The sequence below is a fragment of the Leucoraja erinacea genome, chromosome 4 (genome assembly GCF_028641065.1).
Source record: "Leucoraja erinacea ecotype New England chromosome 4, Leri_hhj_1, whole genome shotgun sequence".
NCBI classification, from domain to species: Eukaryota; Metazoa; Chordata; class Chondrichthyes; order Rajiformes; family Rajidae; genus Leucoraja; species Leucoraja erinaceus.
The window spans coordinates 38328571-38348522 of NC_073380.1; the positions used below are offsets into that span (position 1 = coordinate 38328571).

At 42.3% G+C, this 19952-nt stretch overlaps 1 protein-coding gene across 1 annotated transcript in view; it reads right to left on the minus strand.

Moving 5' to 3' along the window:
* LOC129696043 (lipoxygenase homology domain-containing protein 1-like) overlaps window positions 1-19952 on the minus strand; it is a 185140-nt gene that overhangs the window by 55280 nt on the left and 109908 nt on the right. The window contains exons 24-30 of the mRNA XM_055633450.1: window positions 14982-15158; window positions 13665-13678; window positions 13338-13492; window positions 9065-9123; window positions 5306-5350; window positions 2883-2927; window positions 491-535 (exon numbers count right to left, since the gene is read on the minus strand). Coding sequence (XP_055489425.1) covers window positions 491-535; window positions 2883-2927; window positions 5306-5350; window positions 9065-9123; window positions 13338-13492; window positions 13665-13678; window positions 14982-15158 — 540 coding nt within the window. The remainder of the gene's footprint in view (window positions 1-490; window positions 536-2882; window positions 2928-5305; window positions 5351-9064; window positions 9124-13337; window positions 13493-13664; window positions 13679-14981; window positions 15159-19952) is intronic.

Sequence of the window (19952 nt, forward strand, 5' to 3'; positions counted from 1 at the left end):
GGATTTTTGAACAATGGTAGTGAAGCTGAACTTGAGAAATTCTTCACTATACGTGCGCTTCTTGGCAGACATGGTTCGCAACGCACACAGTACGTGTGCGTATACGTACACACATACCTGAACAAAATACTGTGTGTGGTATGTACCTTTGTTAGGTACCTAAAAATGGGCTCAACAAATTGATATGTTATTTATAACCCCTTCATGACCCCTGGAAAACCCTCAAACGACTCCCACGAGGGTCTCGAGCCCCAGGTTAAGAGCTGGTCTAAGAGGAAAGGGGAGGCCATTTAAAACTGAGATGAGAAAAAACGTTTTCACCCAGAGAATTGTGAATTTGTGGAATTATCTGCCACAGAAGAACCATTGGTATCTCTTTTGCAAGAAAGGTGGTGGGTTGCATCTGAACTGGAGGGGGGCCCATATCTTTATGACCATGTTTGCAATAGGTACTAAAGGGGGTTCAAACTAGATTAGCTGGTTGCCTTGCCTTGTTCAATTTCAGGGGGGCCAGAATCCATTTCTTCACGAACATCTGAAATTACAAAAAAGAATTTACAGCAATGCTGATCAGGTGGAAGACAAATAAGCTACTCACATTGATATGGTTAAGGAGCTTTGGCTCTCAATCATTGTATTTAATTTGTTCTGAGATCCAATTGAGCTCGGAACAGAACTGCCTGGCAAAGAATGCATGGAAAATTGCAAGACAGATCAATAATGTTTCACGTAGCATGAGGTCTCGAAGGCTGTGAGGTCCCGAAGATGGAGGGGAGAGATCAGGACTAATCTTATTTCTAGTTACAATTTTCCATTTTCCTGCCCACTTCCCATACCCTTGGGCAGACAATGCTGCTTCCTTCACAGCTCAAGCAACCCAGATTCAACCCAGACCTTGCGTATTGCTTGTGTGAAACTGCACGTTCTCTCTGTGGCCATGAGTTCTCTTGGGGTGATTTAGTTTCACTGCCATTTCTGCTAGGTCAATAAGCTACTCTCGGGTATTCTTGGTGAATTTTTGGTGACATGCTAAATCAGTTTAAACTTTAGAAAGTATAGGCATTGGTGCACCTTCTTCATGATTACATCTATGTGCTGGGCCCTGGACCGGTTATCAAAGATGTTAATGCACAGGAATTTCACCAATAAAAGCTGGCACATAGTTTCCCGACATCCCATCTCTAAAGACAACAAATAGTTCCTTGGTTTTGTTGATGTTGAATGAGAAATTATCGTTGTGGCACTGTTAATATTGACCAAAATAGAGTTATTATAAAATGGAGGATCTTTGCATATGCAGGGCCTGCTTGGTCAATTTCTGTGTAAAGCTGCAAGCTGCGAGCCGGTACCAGAAAGTCTGGGTCCTAGATTGAAATATCAGATAAGGTGAGGTCCAGATGTCCTCCCTATTGTTAAAATGTATGAAGGCTTTGTAGAGATGAAGGTGTTGCAGATGCATTATCAGGATTGGCCAACTGCAGAAGGGCTGTAAATACTGTTAATAATGTTGCAAGGTGTTTGTGTTAGTGTTTGATGATTGGCTGAAGTGTGAAGCCTTGTTTGAATTGTTTATACTCCCCAAGAGAATGTTGCATTATTTGGGTTAACTGACTTCTTTCCAGAAGCTTCTGTACAAACATTGTAATGGGGTGCTCTGTAATTGGGTTGGGTAGCTATCAATAACACTTTAATGTAATCGATATCTGTGATTGGTTTATAGGGGTTACCACTCCCATGTAGTTCTGCCCCACAGTGTTCGATGACCTATAAAAGGTAACCCCACGAGGATCCTTGTTGTTCTTGTGGAGGGGCGCTTGGGACTGCGTAACCTTTTGGAGGTATCTGCTTGCACGAGGCTGAAGGACTTGGACAAGCTGAAACAAGGCTTGATCCTGCAGTGGTTCGGTATTGTTTTCGTTATTGTTTCATAAAATAAAGTCTAGTCGTCCAGTGCTTGACTCGGTGTTTACTGAACTAGATTAAGTGGGGTTAGCTCGAGGAGCATAATTACAGCATCACTCAAACAAATATTTTATCTCTCTCCTGTACATTCACTCATCATACCCTGTGATTTGGCCAACAACAGATATGTTGTCAGCAAATGTTTAGATGGCATTTAAGCCGTGCTATGTCACACAATCTTGGATATAAAGAAAATAGTGGGGGGGGGGGGGGGGGGGGGGGGGGGGGGGGGGGGGGGCTAAGCAAGAAGTCTTGAAGTACATGAGTGTTGATGGTTAGTGAGGCAGTGAGGAGGAGATATTGTTCCTGATCCATATTAGTTGAGGCCTCCCAATAAGGAAGTCATGGATCCAGTTGCAAATAGAAGCCAGGGTCTTGGAGTTTGGTATTGAATTTGGAGGGGATGATTACGTGAAAAAAGACTAGGGTCACAGGGTCGCCAGGGGTTGTTTGGGGCTTCAGTAGACGTGTCATTGTTCTGCTGTCAAAACATGCATGAAAGACTGGTTCCAGTGTCCAGGATGTCTTGGAGTTGCTGCAGGATGTGCTCAAGACAGAGGGTGAGTAGCCAGAGCTCTTTTACATTTTGGTACAAATAATATCAATAGGAAAATGAATGAGGTACTCCAGAGTGAATATAGGTAGCTAGTCAAAAGATTCAAATCAGGACGTCAAGCCAAGTAATCTTGGGATTACTCCCAGTACCATGTGTTAATGAAGGTAGGAATGGGTAAATAAAGCAGATGAATGCATGGCTGAGGAGTCAGCGTGGGGCACAGGGATACAGTTTTTTGGACTATTGGTATTTCATTTGCAGAGGTGGTGGGTTGCATCTGAACTGGAGGGGGACCCATATCTTTGTGACCATGTTTGCAATAGGCACCAAAGTGGTTTCAAACTAGATTAGCTGGTTGCCTTGCCTTGTTCAATTTCAGAGGGGTTAGAATCCGTTTCTTCATGAATTTCTGAAATTACAAAAAAAAATTACATTATGCTGATCAGGTGGAAGACAAAACATGCATGAAAGGTTGGTGCCAGTGTCCAGAATATCTTGGAGTGGCTGCAGTATGTGTTCAAGGGAGAGGGTGAGTAGCCAGAGATCATTGTGCATTTTGGTACAAATAGGAAAAGGAATGAGGTACTCCAGAGTGAATATAGGTAGCTAGTCAAGATTCAAAATAGGACGTCAAGCCAAGTAATCTTGGGATTACTCCCAGTACCATGTGTTAATAAAGGTAGGAATGGGTAAATAAAGCAGATGAATGCATGGCTGAGGAGTTGGCGTGAGGCACAAGGATACAGATTTTTGGACCATTGGTATCTCTTTTGCGAGAAAGGTGGTGGGTTGCATCTGAACTGGAGGGGGACCCATATCTTTATAACCATAGGTACTAAAGTGGGTTCAAACTAGATAAGCTGGTTGCCTTGCCTTGTTCAATTTCAGGGGGGGCAGAATCCTTTTCTTCATGAACTTCTGAAATTACAACAAAAAAATTTACAGCAATGCTGATCAGGTGGAAGACAAATAAGCTACTAACATTGAATTGGTTAAGGAACTTTGGCTCTCAATAATTTTATTTAATTTGTCCTGAGATCCAATTGAGCTTGGAACAGAACTGCCTGGCAAAGAATGCATAGAAAATTGCAAGACAGATCAATAATGTTCCACGTAGCATGAGGTCTCGAAGGCTGTGAGGTCCCAAAGGTTGGATGGGAGAGATCAGGACTAATCTTATTTCTTGTTACAATTTTCCATTTGCCTGCACATTTCCCATTTCCTTGGGCAGACAATGCTGCTTCCTTCCCAGCTCAAGTAACCCAGATTCAACCCAGACCTTGAGTATTGCTTGTGTGAAACTGCACGTTCTCCCTGTGGCCATGAGTTAATCAAAAAATGTAGGTCATTCTTGGTGAATGTTTGGTGACATGCCAAATCACTTGAAACTTGCAAGAAAGTAGCATTGGTGCACCTTCTTCATGATTAAATCTATGTACTGGGCCTTGGACCAGTTATCAATGATGTTAATGCAGAGGAATTTCACCAATAAAACCTGAAACGTAGTTTCCCGACTTCCTATCTCAAAAGACAACAATTAGTTCCTTGGTTTTGTTGATGTTGGACGAGAGATTATTGTTGAAGCACCTCTCAAACAAGTATTTTTTCTATCTCCTGTACATTCAATTGAATTTGGAGGGGGGATGATTACATGAACAGAGACGGAGGTCACAGGGTCATTAAGTCATAGTGTCATAGATTAATACAGTGTACAAACGGGCCCCTCGGCCCAACTCGCCCACACCGGCCAACAATGTCGCGGGTAACCTAGTCCCAGTTGCCTGTGCTGGGTCCATAACCCTCCAAACCTGTCCTATCCATGTCTGAAGTCTGAAGAAGGGTTTCGGCCCGAAACGTTGCCTATTTCCTTCGCTCCATAGATGCTGCTGCACCCGCTGAGTTTCTCCAGCTTTTTTGTGTAACCAACTATCCATGTACCTGTTCAACTGTTTCTTAAATGATTGGATAGTCCCAGCCTCAACTACCTCCTCTGGCAGCTTGATCCACACACCCACCTGTGTGAAAATGCTACCCCTCGGATTCCTATTAAATATTTTCCCCTTCACTATGAACCCATGTCCTCTGGTCCTTGATTCTCCTACTCTGGATAAAATACTGCATCTACCCGATCTATTCCTCTCATGATTTTGTATATCTCTATAAGATCTCCCCTCATCCTCCTACTCTTCATGGAATAGTGACCCAGCCAACTCAAACTCTCCCTCTCGCTCACACCCTCTGGTCCTGGTGGGGTTGTTCGGGGCTTCTGTGGACGTGTCATTGTTCTCCTGTCAAATCATGCATGAAAGGCTGGTGCCAGTGTCCATGATGTCTTGGCGTGGCTGCAGAGGCAGAGGGCGAGTAATCATGCATGATTTGACAGGAGAACAATGACACATCCACAGAAGCCCCGAACAACCCCTGACGAGTAGCCAGAGCTCATTGTGCATTTTAGTACAAATAACATAAATAGGGAAGGCATGAGGTACTCTACAGTGGATATAGGTAGCGAGTCGAAAGATTCAAAACAGGACGTCAAGCCAAGTAATCTTGGGATTACTCTCAGGACCATGTGTTAATAAAGGTATGAATGGGAAGATAAAACAGATGAATGCATGGCTGAGGAGTTGGTGTGGGGCACAGGGATACAGATTTTTGGATCATTGGTATCTTTCTTGCAAGAGAGGTGGTGGGTTGCATCTGAAATGGAGGGGGACCCATATCTCTATAAGCATGTTTGCAATAGGTACGAAAGTGGGTTCAAACTAGATTAGTTGGTTGCCTTGCCTTGTTCAATTTCAAGTGGGCTAGAATCCATTTCTTCATGAATTTCTGAAATTACAAGAAAAAAGTTACATCAATGATGATCAGGTGGAAGAAAAATAAGCTACTTACATTGATATGATGAAGGAGATTTGGCTCTCAATCATGTTTATTTAATGTGTTCTGAGATACAATACAGTTTGGAACAGATAGACAAAAAATGCTGGAGTAACTCAGTGGACAGGCAGAATCTCTGGAGAGAAGGAATGGGCGACGTTTCGGGTCGAGACCCTTCTTCGAACTGATATCTGGGGAGTAGGAGATGTTCAGCAAAACAATCGCCGAGCCTGCGCTTAGTCTCGCCGATGTCCAGAAGTTGAAACCTGGAACGGTGGATACAGTAGATGAGGTTGGAGGAGGTGCAAGTGAACCAAGCTCATCTACTGTATCCGCTGTTCCAGGTGTCAACTTCGGTACATTGGCGAGACCAAGTGCAGGCTCGGCGATCGTTTCGCTGAACACCTCCGCTCAGTCTGCCTTAACCCAACTGATCTCCCGGTTGCTCAGCACTTTTACTCCCCCTCCCATTCTCAATCTGACCTTTCTGTCCTGGGCCTCCTCCATTGTCAGAGTGAAGCCCAGCGCAAATTGGAGGAACAGCACCTCATATTTTGCTTGGGGAGCCTACACCCTAGCAGTATGAACATTGACTTCTCTAACTTCAAATAGCCCTTGCTTCCCCTCTCTCTCCATCCCCTCCCCTTTCCCAGTTCTACCACCAGTGTTACTGTCTCTGACTACATTCTATCTTTATCCCGCCCACTCCCGTGACATCAGTCTGAAGAAGGATCTCGACCCCAAATGTCCACCATTCCTTCTCTCCGGAGATGCTGTCTGTCCTACTTAGTTACTCCAGCATTTTGAGTCTACCTTCGATTTAAACCAGCATCTGCAGTTCTTTCCTACATAGTTTGGAACAGAACTGTTTTGCATAACTCTCATTCATTGTTCTTTATCTCTCCACATCACTGTCTGTATCTCTCATTTCCCTTGTCTCTAACCAGTCTGAAGAAGGGTCTCGAGCCAACCCATTCCTTCTCTGCAGAGATGCTGCCTGTCCCGCTGTGATACAAAGTAATTTTAAACGTTGTGAGCACAGTCTGTTATAACATTCATGTCTGGATTGAACTCGGGTCACTGGAGCTGTGAGAAACCACTGTGCCACCCTTAAATAAGAATGTATCAATACAAGAAATAGCAGCAGGCGGTTTATTGATACTGTATATCACTGACATAGATTGAGTAGAAACAAAGAACTGCAAATGCGGTTTTATGCAAAAGAGAGACACAAAGTACAGGAGTAACTCAGCGGATATGGTAGCATCTCTGGAGGAAAGGTAAAAGTGACATTTCGGGAAGAAACCCTTCCTCAGACTGAAAGTAGGGGGTAGCAGGTTGGAGGGGGAAGATCATGACTAATATTATTTCTAGCTTCAATTTTCCTGCCCACTTCCCATAACCATGGAGAGGCTGTGCTGCTTCCACACAGCTCAAGCAAACTCAGTTTCAACCTAGATCTCGAGTATTGTTTGTGTGAGACTGCACGTTCTCCCTGTGGCGATGAGTTCTCCATGGGACCTTTAGTTTCACTGACATCTCTGGTTGGTTAATCAGCTACTGTTAATCCCTCCTGTAGATTGGATATAATGGCACATGAGTGAGAATAGGGAAGTAAGTGTCCTAATAGGAATGCTTGAGGGCCATCCAGGACTGAATGGCCTCCTGAAGGAAATATGAAAATAAAGTGAGAAATTGCCCTGTTTATCTCAACCCTGAAAATATCAATGTTGAATATGTCATATATCAGCATATCAAGATCAACACCCACAGCACTCAGAGCAGAAAATTACAAGTCTTCACAACCCTCTGAAAGAAGAAATGATTCCACATCTTCTTCCAAAATGGTCACCTTTGTTTCCTGGCACCATGCCAAATCTCCCTACTATACACCCACCACCATTTATGTGAAAAGGTTACCCCTCGGATTCCTATTCAATCTTTTCCCCTTATTCTTGAACCTATTCCCTCTGGTCCTCGATTCCCCTACTCTGGGCAAGGGGCACCGTGCATCTACCCGATCTATTCCTCTCATAATGTTGCACATAATTTTGTCCATTATTTCTTATATGCAAACAAAACTGTACCACAGAATGCCAAACATCAATATTTTAATACTACTTTGTTTTTCACGTTATCCTAGAGAACCCTACAATGCTCTTAATACCCCATCTGACATGTTTTTGCCATTGATTACATGTCTATATCCCCAATTTTATAAATGAGGCAACCTATTTTGCACTTGTATGATCAGAAAACATAATATGGCAAAAAAAAAAAGGATACCAAGTGCTGGAGTAATTCAGTGGGTCAGGCAGCATCTCTGGAGAACATGGATAGGTTACCTTTCAGGTTAGGACCTTTCTTTAGTCTGAAAAAGTGTCCCACAGAATGCCTTATCCAACATCCATAGATGCTGGCCTTTAATACTACTTTAAAACAGCATCAGCAGTTCCTTTTTCAAGTTATCATTCTAGAGAACCTTGTACATTCTATGCTCTTAATACTCCCATCTGGGACAAGACTTTTTGCCAGTGATTACATGTCTATATCACCCAATTTTATAAATGAGGCAACCTATTTTGCACTTGTATGATCAGAAAACATAATATGGCAAAAAAAAAAGGATACCAGGTGCTGGAGTAATTCAGTGGGTCAGGCAGCATCTCTGGAGAACATGGATATGTTACCTTTCAGGTTAGGACCTTTCTTTAGTCTGAAAAAGTTTGGCAGTGCCGTTTAATCCTGAAATGTCAGGTTATCCATTTACTCTCCATAGATGCGGGGAAAGCTGATTATTATCTAAACGGTCCATGCACTTTGTGACCTGGGTGTCATTTGTGTGAAAAATGCAGCAGCAGCAGTAAAGAAAGCGAATGGCATGTTGCTTTTCTAGCAAGAGGATTTGAGTAATACAGGTTTACTAGTTGTATACTAATGATACCACACCTGGAGTATTGTGCAGTTTTGGTATTAAGACCATTGCCATAGAGGGAGTGCCGTTCCCCACTGCATGTCAGGACTGTCTTATGTGAAAGACTGGAGAATAATGTTTGGGTCAGAAGACTATAGAAACTGACAAAATCTTAAGGGGGGACAGGCTAGAAGCAGAGTGCATGTGGGGAGAGATAAGCTTAAGGATAAGGGGGAAATCTTTTTTTTGGAACTTTTTTCATCACAGCGAGTGGTGATCTCTGGAACTCTCTGCCACAGAGGGTAGTTGATGCAAATTTAAGAGGGAGTTAGATGTCTTGGGATCTATTTGTTTGTAATGGATATGGCTGCAGAAACGGCATTCGAATGGCCGTTTGGACCTCAAGGGGTCCAAATGACAATTAAAATGAATCTTGAATCTTGAAGATCAGATTGATTCTGATGATTCTGATATCTGAGGAACCTGAACAGTTACAGCTTTTCAATTTGAGAAGGATTAGTTTATCCATACCTCTTGTTTACTCTCATTGTTTACCATCTATTACCCATTGTTAAATAACCCTCCATCCATATGTTAAACTGCAATTTCATGAGCTTAGATACTCCTAGGATTAATCATTGAAGTTGCAATGTTTTATTTCTAATGCTCTATCCAACCAAATGTTATCTTTCTTTAGCACCAATCAAAAACAATTTTCACATACAAGGCTTAAATATTTAAACTGTTCTCACCAGAAAGTGGGATCATAATATCTGTATGCAAAACATCCATTAAGGTATATGGAAACCACCTATTAATAAAAATAAATCCATATATTACATTGAAAAATCAAAATATTATAGTCCTTTTTATAGCTGAGTGACATTAAAATAATAACTCACCTATCTCACACATACACCATGACATTGCTATTCATGAGAGATCGTGGCACTCATTTCCCACGGATAACTGTAAACCACTCAACTCATACGACTATGGTTGCAGGCAATGACTCTTCCATGTTTGTAACAACTATTATGCTGATAGATTTGAGCTTGTATGTATCAGCTTGTCTCCAGCCACACACATGGATCACACTCCACAACCTATCTTCCACCTGCACTCTGGAGCCTGGTTCTAGTCCTCACTCGGACCCAGCTTGCCAATACAGAATCGAATTCCCAATAAAAGATCTGTAGTCATGCCTAAAGTCAACTCACAAGTATGCAAATGCAAGGACATACATGAATAGATAACTGAAACAGTGTTTTGAGACTTCAGGTTTCTGGGGCATGATCCCAATGTTAATGGGGGGGAAGTGAGCCTTCCAGAATTTGCAGGGTAAATAATTGGAATTGGGTGGGTGTAATAAAAGTCATGAAAAGTGTAGCTGCTCCAGGTAGTCACATGTAGTAAGCTCTTGAATCTCAAATGTAATTTCATAAAGGTTTTCCTAATCACCTAATTCCTTTGTGGCCATATTTTCCTTGATCACGTCAAATTTTGCAGTCCTTTAAAACACGCTTAACTGTATTCATACTAGTGGTAAAGATAAAATCTACTCAAAGAAATGGCATGGATTATTTCATAATCTGAAGAAGGGATAGAATATCCACATATCTTGCAAAAGATAAGACAAAAATTAAAATGTAAAAAGTATTTTAGCACCCTGTTTAGCAGTTTATGAAAACAACTTTTTTCCCAGTTACCTGCCCTCAATTCATCTTGAGAGAACATTAACATGCCATATTGGTGATATCTTTAAATTCCTGTTCTTGCTTTACACTGCAAATACAAGTCAAGAACACAGGCAAGGAGGTGGAGGAAAATAGAGTCCCCAGCCACAATAACAATTTGAAAATATGTATAAAATGAGATTATAATCTTAAACACACATGAGTTCCATCAATTCAGATTATTGTCAGGTGTGCCGAGGTACAGTGAAAAGCTTTTGTTGGGTACTATCCAGTCAGCAGAATGACAATACATGATTACAAACAAGCCATTTACAGTGTATAGATACATGATAACGGAATAACAATTAGTGCAAGATAAAGCCAGCAAAGTCTAATAAAGGAACCATGAGTAAATAACACGCCACATATCAGAATATTTGCACACATGGTGCTCCAAACGTAGACACACTTAAATTATTGCACGTAGCCCCAAATTGAACCTCGGAATGTAATTAATCAACACTGATAATTTTTCCATTACCATGTCTTCCATCCTGACATTTTCACTGAAATTATTGCCAAGGGAAATTTGTCCCTTGGTTATACAAACTTATTCTGACTTTCATTCAAATAGAAACTACTGAATAATTTGTGATATTAAACAAAATTAAGGCTAATAGATCTAATTTTCAGGGTCTTTGTCATATTACACTTTTTCAAAATCAGTGAGAAAAGGAAAGTAGAATAGAATAGAATAGTTTCTTTATTGTCATTGTAACATGAGCCATGTACAACGAAATTTAAAAATGTCAGCCAGTCAGTGCACCATTCAAACATTTCTAAAAGCTAACGATACATACAAGGTAAAATATTAAAAGATAAACAACTAAATAAATATCACGAAAATAGCACGCATAAACACCCAACCCTCCATCCTTCTGTCGATTTCACAGTCCCTTAGTTTGTCTCGCCCCTGCGTTCCTTGGTGGCTACATTTAGTGCTTTTATAGCAGTGGGGTAAAAACTGTTTTTTAGTCTGTTCGTCCTTGTCCTTGTAGATCTGTACCGTCTGCCTGACGGCAACAGTTCAAACAGGGAGTGTCCGGGGTGGGAAATGTCCTTTATGATGCTCTGGGATTTTTTGGTGCAGCGGGAACTGTGTAAGTCCTCCAAGGTAAGGAGAGGGCAGCCGACAATCCTCTGGGCATTGTCAATGGCCCTCTGGAGCGCTTTCCTCTGAGCCGCTGTGCAGCTGGTGTACCACACGCATACACAGTATGTTAGTATGCTCTCAATGGAGCACCGATAAAAGGACAGCAGCAGTCTCTGAGTGATGTTATTCTTCCTGAGCACCCTCAGGAAGTGCAGTCTCTGCTGGACCTTTTTCAGCAGCGCAGTGGTGTTCACGCTCCACGTCAGGTCCTCCTCAATATGGATTCCCAGGAAGCGGAAATCCTCCACCCTCTCTACACAGTCCCCTCTGATAGTCAATGGTACCATGTCCGTTTTATTCTTCCTGAAGTCTATTATTACTTCCTTTGTCTTTAAGGTGTTGAGGAGCAGGTTATTTTCTTCACACCACACTGTCAGCTGCTCCACCTCATCCCGGTAGGCGTACTCGTCCCCCCCGGAGATGAGTCCCACCACCGTAGTGTCATTCGCAAATTTGACAATGGTGTTGCTGTGGTGGGCGGGGGTGCAGTCATGTGTGTAGATGGTGTAGAGCAGGGGGCTCAGTACGCAGCCCTGTGGAGAGCCGGTACTGAGGCTGAGGGCCGTGGATGTATGATGCCCACTCTGACTCTCTGGCTGCGACCCGACAGGAAGCTATTTATCCACGTACAGGTGGAGTGTGGAAGTCCCAAGTCCCCCAGTTTGTCCACCAGTTTGTGGGGAAGGATGGTATTGAAAGCAGAGCTGTAGTCCACAAAGAGCATCCGCACGTAGCTCCCCCGCTGCTCCAGGTGAGACAGTGCAGCATGGAGAGCTGTGGCTACAGCGTCCTCTGTAGATCTATTTGCTCTGTACGCAAACTGGTGGGGGTCAAAGCTTCGGGGCAGGAGTGATGTGATATGACCCCGGACCAGTTTTTCAAAACACTTCATCACCACTGGTGTGAGTGCGACTGGCCGGTAGTCGTTGAGGCTGGAGATGTTGTTTTTTTTGGGCAAGGGGACTATGGTGGAGGACTTCAGACAGGGTGGAACAGTGGACTGGGCCAGAGACTGGTTAAAAATCCTTGTAAAGACTCCAGCCAGCTGGTCTGCGCAGTCCTTCAACACGCGTCCAGAGACGCCGTCAGGTCCAGTAGCCTTCCTTGGATTGATGGCCCGCAGCGTGCGCCTCACCTCATGCTCCTCTATCTTGAGGGTTAGGCTGCTGTGGACCATGTGCTGTGATGTGGCTGTCTCGGGTGGCTCCACTTCAAAGCGAGCAAAGAAGTGGTTCAGCTCCTCTGCCAGCGAGGCGTCACCTTCAACAGCTCCAAGGTTGGTCTTATAGTTGGTGAGATACTGGATCCCCTGCCACACCTGCCTGCTGTTATTACTGTCCAGGTGGTCCTCTATCTTCCTCCTGTAGTTTGATTTGGCCTCTCTGATGCCTCTCTTCAGGTTAGCTCGGGCTGTGCTGTATAAAGCCCTGTCGCCAGACCTAAAAGCGGTGTTCCTCTCATTCAACAGCCGCTGGACCTCCCGGGTCATCCAGGGCTTCTGGTTGGGGTAGACCCGGATGCGTTTGTCCACTGTGACCGTGTCCATGCAGTTTTAAATGTAACACAGTACACTGTCTGTGAACACCTCCAGGTCCCGGTGTTCAAACACCTCCCAGTTGGCCCTGTCGAAACAGTCCTGCAGCTGCTGAGAAGCACCATCAGGCCAGGTTGTGATGGTCTTTGTAATAGTAGGAGCGGTTTTCCTGAGGGGGGCATATGCAGGAATTAAGAGCAGGGACATATGGTCAGACTGGCCCAGGTGTGGTAGTGGTCTAGCCCTGTAGCCCAGCTTGATGTTGGAGTAGACCTTGTCCAGGGTGTTAGCTCCTCTTGTAGCACATTTCACGTGCTGGTAGAATTTGGGCAGCATTTTCTTCAAGTCCGCGTGATTAAAGTCCCCTGCTATGATGTGAACACCGTCAGGATATATACTCTGTTGACTGCTAATGCTACCATACAAATGACCGTTATTCCTGTTAAAGTTAACACTGTTAACACTGTTAAAGTGTTATTCCTTAGCATGATTTTGTTTCTATAACCATAACTGAGCAATGCAAATATATTGATATAAATGTATTATTGTAAAATACTAGGAAATATGATATTCCAAATTCTTAATATCAACATAATTGTTACCTGTTACAGTTGAAGACATATTCTAATTGATTGTTATCCTGCTCTTTAATGACCACTTGTTCACAAAACCAAGGTTGTTTGTCATTGGCTTCAGTGTGCAGGAGCACTTTCTGCAGCTCACCCAAGGACACAGCTTCCAATTGGAAAAATCCAATCTTTAAGAAAATGTTAGAAAAAAAAAGTCAAGTTGCAGATCAATGAAAATATATTTTACGTGCTTAGTGCATAGTGCGTAATACAACACCTGAAATATTGTTCTTACTTTGTACCTAAGTTTATTTAGCTTGTAATTCAGATTGCCCTAACCACTCCAGTATTGTAGCATACCATTAACATGTCCACTATATTCAAAGGAATATGAGAGTATGAAAAAAACATGCTTATAAATTCTTTGATGATTCAAAGGAACCTACAATGACACTGCATGAGAAGACAATGTCAGTTGCATCATTCTCAAATATTATTGGTTCCCTTGGAAAATTGATGCTTTAAGCACTGATAATTTGAGGCAAGTTCTCCTTTGAGTTTCAGGTGGGTGAGCAGAGCAGACTTCATGGATCTCAAACACTGATGGAGCATTGTACTATCTAAGGTGGGCATCTGACATATCGACCTTCAAGCATGGTGCTTTCACAAAGGAAGAAGGGCTTGACTTCTGAGGTGGAAAACAATTGCATTTTGACAGCTGGTCCTTGCTTCATAGACAGACAACATGCCAACAGCTCTGCTAGCGACAGGCTCTTTATCTTATACTGGGGCAACATTCATCTTCTGAAGGCCTACCGCCATTTCATAAATGGAATACAACTGTAGTGATGTCAATGCTCTTAAATACAATGTGGACCTTACTAAACATTACCAAAGAACACATATAGATCAGCTGTAGAAATGGCAGATGGAGGTTAACATGAGCAAGGGTGAGGTCATTAGCCTTTGGGTGACTGAATGTGACGAGAGGCTACACAGTTAATAGTGAGACCCTTAACAGCATTGATGTGCTGAGGGGTCCTGGAATCCAGGTTCATAGTTCACTGGGCAGCATAAGTAGATAGGGTGGTGAAGAAGGTATATGGTATGTTAGCCTTCATTATTAGGGGCATTGAATAGAACAATCAGGAAATCATGATGCAGCTCTAAAGGATGTTGGTTAGGCCGCATCTGGAGTGTTGTTTGCAGTTCTGGTCGCCCAATCGCAGTAAAGATGTAGAGGCTTCGGAGAGGGAGCATTGGAGGTTTACAGAATGCTGCCCAGATTAGTGTGCTTCAAGTACAAGGAGAGGTTGGAGAGACATGGATTGTTTTCTCTGGAGTGTCGGAGGTTGAGGGAAGGCTTGATAGAAGTATATAAAATAATGTGAGGTATAGATAGGGTAGACAGTCAGAATCTTTTTCCCAATGTAAAATGTCCAACACTAGAGGGCATAGCTATAAGACGAGAGAGGAAAGGTTTAATGGAGATATGTGGGGCAAGTTTTCTACATAGGGAAGAGAGGGAGGGGGGGGGGGGGAAGAGAGGAGGGGGGGGGGGGGAGGGGGGGGTGTGAGGGGGGGGGGGGGGCAGAGAGGAAGGGGGGAAAGAGACACAGCTTCCAATTGGAAAAATCCAATCTTTAAGAAAATGTTAGAAAAGTCCTAAATGTCTGCCCTTATGATCTGGCCACAAACATACCTGTCCATGTTCCAATTTGGCAGAGTGATCAAATGTGTATAGATAACGGAGTCCAGTGTCTCCTCTTTTCCCATAGATGCAGATGTAGATGGGAAGATATGAATCATCATTTTCCAAATGTTCAGTATGTATACGTACTTGGTATTTCATTACTGTCAAATGTACAACAAAGTGAAATGTCAATTCTAATTATTGTAGTATTATAAAGACTGAAACAAACAAAAATATTTTTAAAATATCCCTGACCACAAGATCTCAAGAATAACATAGAGGAAATGTCAAATAATTGCGTTGCACCTCTACTCCCTTCTTTTAATCATAGCAGGTTGAGAAACATTTAGAAATTGAATTTTTTGAACCAAGAAATATTCAGACTATTTGCTATCTACACTTCACACTGCCTCAGCAAGGTCGGTAGCATATTCAAGGACCTGTCTCACCTCGGTCACCCCCTCTTCTCTGCTCTCCCATCAGTGAAGAGGTAAAGTTTGAAAACACCTACCTTCAGATTTGGGAACATGTCCTTCCCAGCTGTTATCATGCAACTGAATGGTCCTCTCATCAGTTAGAGTGCAGCCCTGACTCCCATCTACCCCATTGAAGACCTTTGAGCTATCTATAATTAGGTATGTTACAAAACCTACCTGAATCGTCATTGGGAATCTGCCCTCAGCCATGTCCGCGATTTTGGCGCTGGTTGAAGGGGGCGGGTTTAAAACGCGATTTTTACTAGGCTGTTCTAATCGCAGATCTTCAGCCTAGTAAATCATTAACGAAAAATCGCTGCAAGACCCGGTCGCAAAAGGTATTATTAGTTTTATAGGCCTCGAATAATAGTTATAATAATTTTAAAATTACTGTCTCATTCCGCAACCTCTCGCAGCCCCAGGGTTTTATAAAGCAAACAATTAAAGGTATGTACCTTATTTTTACATTAAATGGGGCATATATATAACCCTGTATATCAAATTATCTATAACGAGTAGTTCATTTTGGGCTTTTTATATCCCGCAGTATTTTTCTCGGCATTTGAGGGCACTAATCCAGCGCGATGTCAACGTTCTAAACCAGCGCGTTCCACATGAACCCACTAGAAAGCCGATTTAAATGGGCATTTATTTACAGCAATTGAACACTAAATTCCTTCCATTTGGCCTATAAATTAATGTAAATTAGATATAAAAATCATGTTATATTGTGAATTATTTGTGAATAATATTTGGACACTTAGGCTATTTAAAAATGTTAATCTTTCCTTAAGAAATGGGCTTTTGACTATCCAAGATCACAGCTTTTTTGTAATGTCCATTGAAAATCAATAGGGAACCAGATGCTAATTTCCGAGTATGAAAATGGCCATAACTTTTTTAATACTTGAGATGTGAAAGTGAATTTGGTGTCAAATTAAACTTATTGTTATGCTTTATCTGATGGGATAAATTGCAGACTTGATTTTTTAAATCTCAAAATTTTGTAACATTGCTACTATAATAAGACTTCAATGTTATATCTTTGCAATAAATGTTGTACCCTTTATCCGCTATTTGCGCACTGTGGATGGTGTGATTGTATTCATGTATAGTCTTCTCTCAGACTAACTAGTGAACAAACAAAATTGTTGCACTGTACCTCGGCACACATGACAATAATAAACTATACTAAAAAAGAAATATTCATGATTTCTACAATGATGATTGTATGCAATGATTATAGAAACGTAGAAAGTAGGTGCAGGAGTAGGCCATTCGGCCCTCTGAGCCAGCACCGCCAATCATTGTGATCATGGCTGATCACCCATGATCAATAACCCGTGCCTGCTTTATCCCCATATCCCTTGACTCCACTAGCCCCTAGAGCTTTTTCGAACTCTCTCTTAAATCCATCCAGTACTTGGCCTCCACTGCCCTCTTTGGCAGGGAATTCCATAAATTCACAACTCTCTGGGTGAAAACGTTTTTTCTCATCTCAGTTTTAAATGGCCTCCCCTTTACTCTTGGACTGTGGCCCCTGGTTCTGGACTCCCCGAACATTGGGAACATTTTTCCTGCATCTAGCTTGTCCAGTCCTTTTATAATTTTTACGTTTCTATAAGAATGCCTCTCATCCTTCTAAATTCCAGTGAATATACGCCCAGTCTTTCAAATCTTTCCTCATATGGCAGTCCCGCCATCCCGGGGATTAACCTTGTGATTGGTGATAACAAGATCAAGCAAGCTTTTAACCTCATGTAATTTCTCTTTTTTACTATCTATGCACATTTGGGCTTATTTGCTCAGCCAGTTTAGTCTGTGTCAATGTTAACCTTGTAGTTGGATGTTACAACCTCCATCCATCACACATTCCATGCCCATGCTACCACCAGTGATTCTTCTTTGATCATCTACCTGGAGCAGTGTGTTTTTTGTCATATGTGCCGAAACGGAACAATGAACTTCTCACTTTCTTATTCATTGGCTGGTAAATAGCTGATGGCTAATTCGGACCTGATGGCAGGAGACTTCACACGCTTCACATAACTTCGAAAGACACCTAAAACAATTCCCTTCCACTGTCAAGAGTCAAGTTAAGAGAGAGTTAGATAGAGCTCTAGGGGCTAGTGGAATCAAGGGATATGGGGAGAACGCAGGCACGGGTTATTGATTGGGGACGATCATCCATGATCACAATGTATGGCGGTGCTGGCTCGAAGGGGCGAGTGGCCTCCTCTTGCACCTATTTTCTATGTTTCTATGTTTCAGAGTCAAGACTCATGTGGCCCAGATAGAACAATGAAATTCTTACTTGCAGCAGCACAACAGAATATGTAATAATAATAAATAATATAACAAAAACTCAGAAAAAAAGAACAAACAATAACAGTGCAATAATAATAAAAAATAATACAGGGTAATAGTCTATTGTAGTTCATAGCTTATGAGGTTGTAGTGTTTAATAGCCAGATGGCTGTAGGGAAGAAGCTGTTCCTGAACCTGGATGTTACAATTCTCAGGCTCCTACACCTTCTTCCCGATGGCAGTGGTGAGATGAGTGTGAGGCCAGGATGGTGTTGGTATTTGATGATGTTTACTGCCTTTTTGAGACAGCGACCACGATAGATCCCTTCGATGGTGAGGAGGTCAGAGCCAGTGATGGCCTGGGCAGTGTTTACCATTAGCCATCATTGGCCGGTCCTTCTAGTGTGACAGGATATATTCACGTATGGAGCATTGTCTGAATGGTATAATTATATCCAGTTTGACCATGCCAGACAGCTTAACTTTTCAGTGTGAACATTGCTGGATGTGCTTTTCTTGTGTTTCAATTCCACTGATAGAATGGTGCTGGATAGTCTGTCCAATGTTCTTCTTCCCAGGTCATGTTATAGAAGTTTGAAACAACTAAATGGAAGGTAGTTAAGAGTCTACAATGTATTGGTAAAACTGGTAAAACTAGATTGGTCATTTCTATCCCTGAACAACTTTAAAGAACAGGATTCATATTTTTGACGATAATCAGACATTTTTATGGTCACAATTATATGAACGCATGCAATCACCTATTTTGTGGCTGTTTTGCGAGTTTCTAGCCAAATGCGATCGGCAGATATTTAATGTTGCTTTTTTGTGTTGTAACCAGCAAGCAAAATGGTAGCTGATACATTTGACTTAGCAATAGGTGACTGCATAATCATGCAAAAATAACAATACAAGATGAAAGTTCTTACAATGCCATTGGCAAGTTGGATTAAAGTAAATCTCAAAGCTTTACATTAAAAACAATCGGGTAACTAGGGAGAAGGTTAAAGGAAAATGGCAGTCAGAATGGCAGGGAGTGACTAGTGGGGTACCACAAGGCTCGGTGCTGGGACCGCAGCTATTTACAATATACATCAATGATTTAGATGAAGGGATTCAAATTAACAAATTTGCAGATGACACAAAGCTGGGTGGCAGTGTGAACTGTGAGGAGGATGCTATGAGAATGCAGGGTGACTTGGACAGGTTGAGTGAGTGGGCAGATGCATGGCAGATTCAGTTTAATGTGCATAAATGTGAGGTTATCCACTTTGGTATCAAAAACAGGAAGACAGATTACTATCTAAATGGTGTCAGGTTAGGAAAAGGGGAAGTACAATCTGGGGGGGTCCTTGTTCATCAATCACTGAAAGTAAGCATGCAGGTACAGCAGGCAGTGAAGAAAGCGAACGGCATGTTGGTCTTCATAACAAGAATAGTTGAGTATAAGAACAATGAGGTCCTTCTGCAGTCGTACAGGGCCCAAGTAAGCATGCAGGTACAGCAGGCAGTGAAGAAAGTGAATTGCATGTTGACCTTTATAACAGGAGGAGTTGATTACTAGACTAAGTGGGACCTGTCGGGTCCCTGTCACATAGGTACAGCAGGCAGTGACGAAAGCGAATGGCATGTTGGCCTTCATAACAAGAAGAGTTGAGTATAGGAGTAAGATATCCTTCTGCAGTTGTACAGGGCCCTAGACAGACCACACCAGGAGTATTGTGTGCAATTTTCGTCCCCAAATTTGACGAAGGACATTCTTGCTATTGAGGGAGTGCAGCGTAGGTTCACTAGGGTAAGTCCTGGGATGGCGGGACTGTCACATGCTGAGAGAATGGAGCGGCTGGGCTTGTATACTATGGAATTTAGAAGGATGAGAGGGTATCTTATTGAAACATATAAGTTTATTAAGGGTTTGGACACGCTAGAGGCAGGAAACATGTTCCCGATGTTGGGGGAGTCCAGAACCAAGGGCCACAGTTTAAGAACTATGATTGTTATTTATTTAACTTTTTCTTTTTTTCCCCCCCGTTATGTACAATGTTTACATATATACATATCTGTTGTGCAGCAACAAGTAAGACTTTATTTGTCCCGCCCATGACATATGACAATAAAACACTCTTGACTCTTGCAATCCACTGTCAATTTCCCAGGTTTTATCTAACTCCT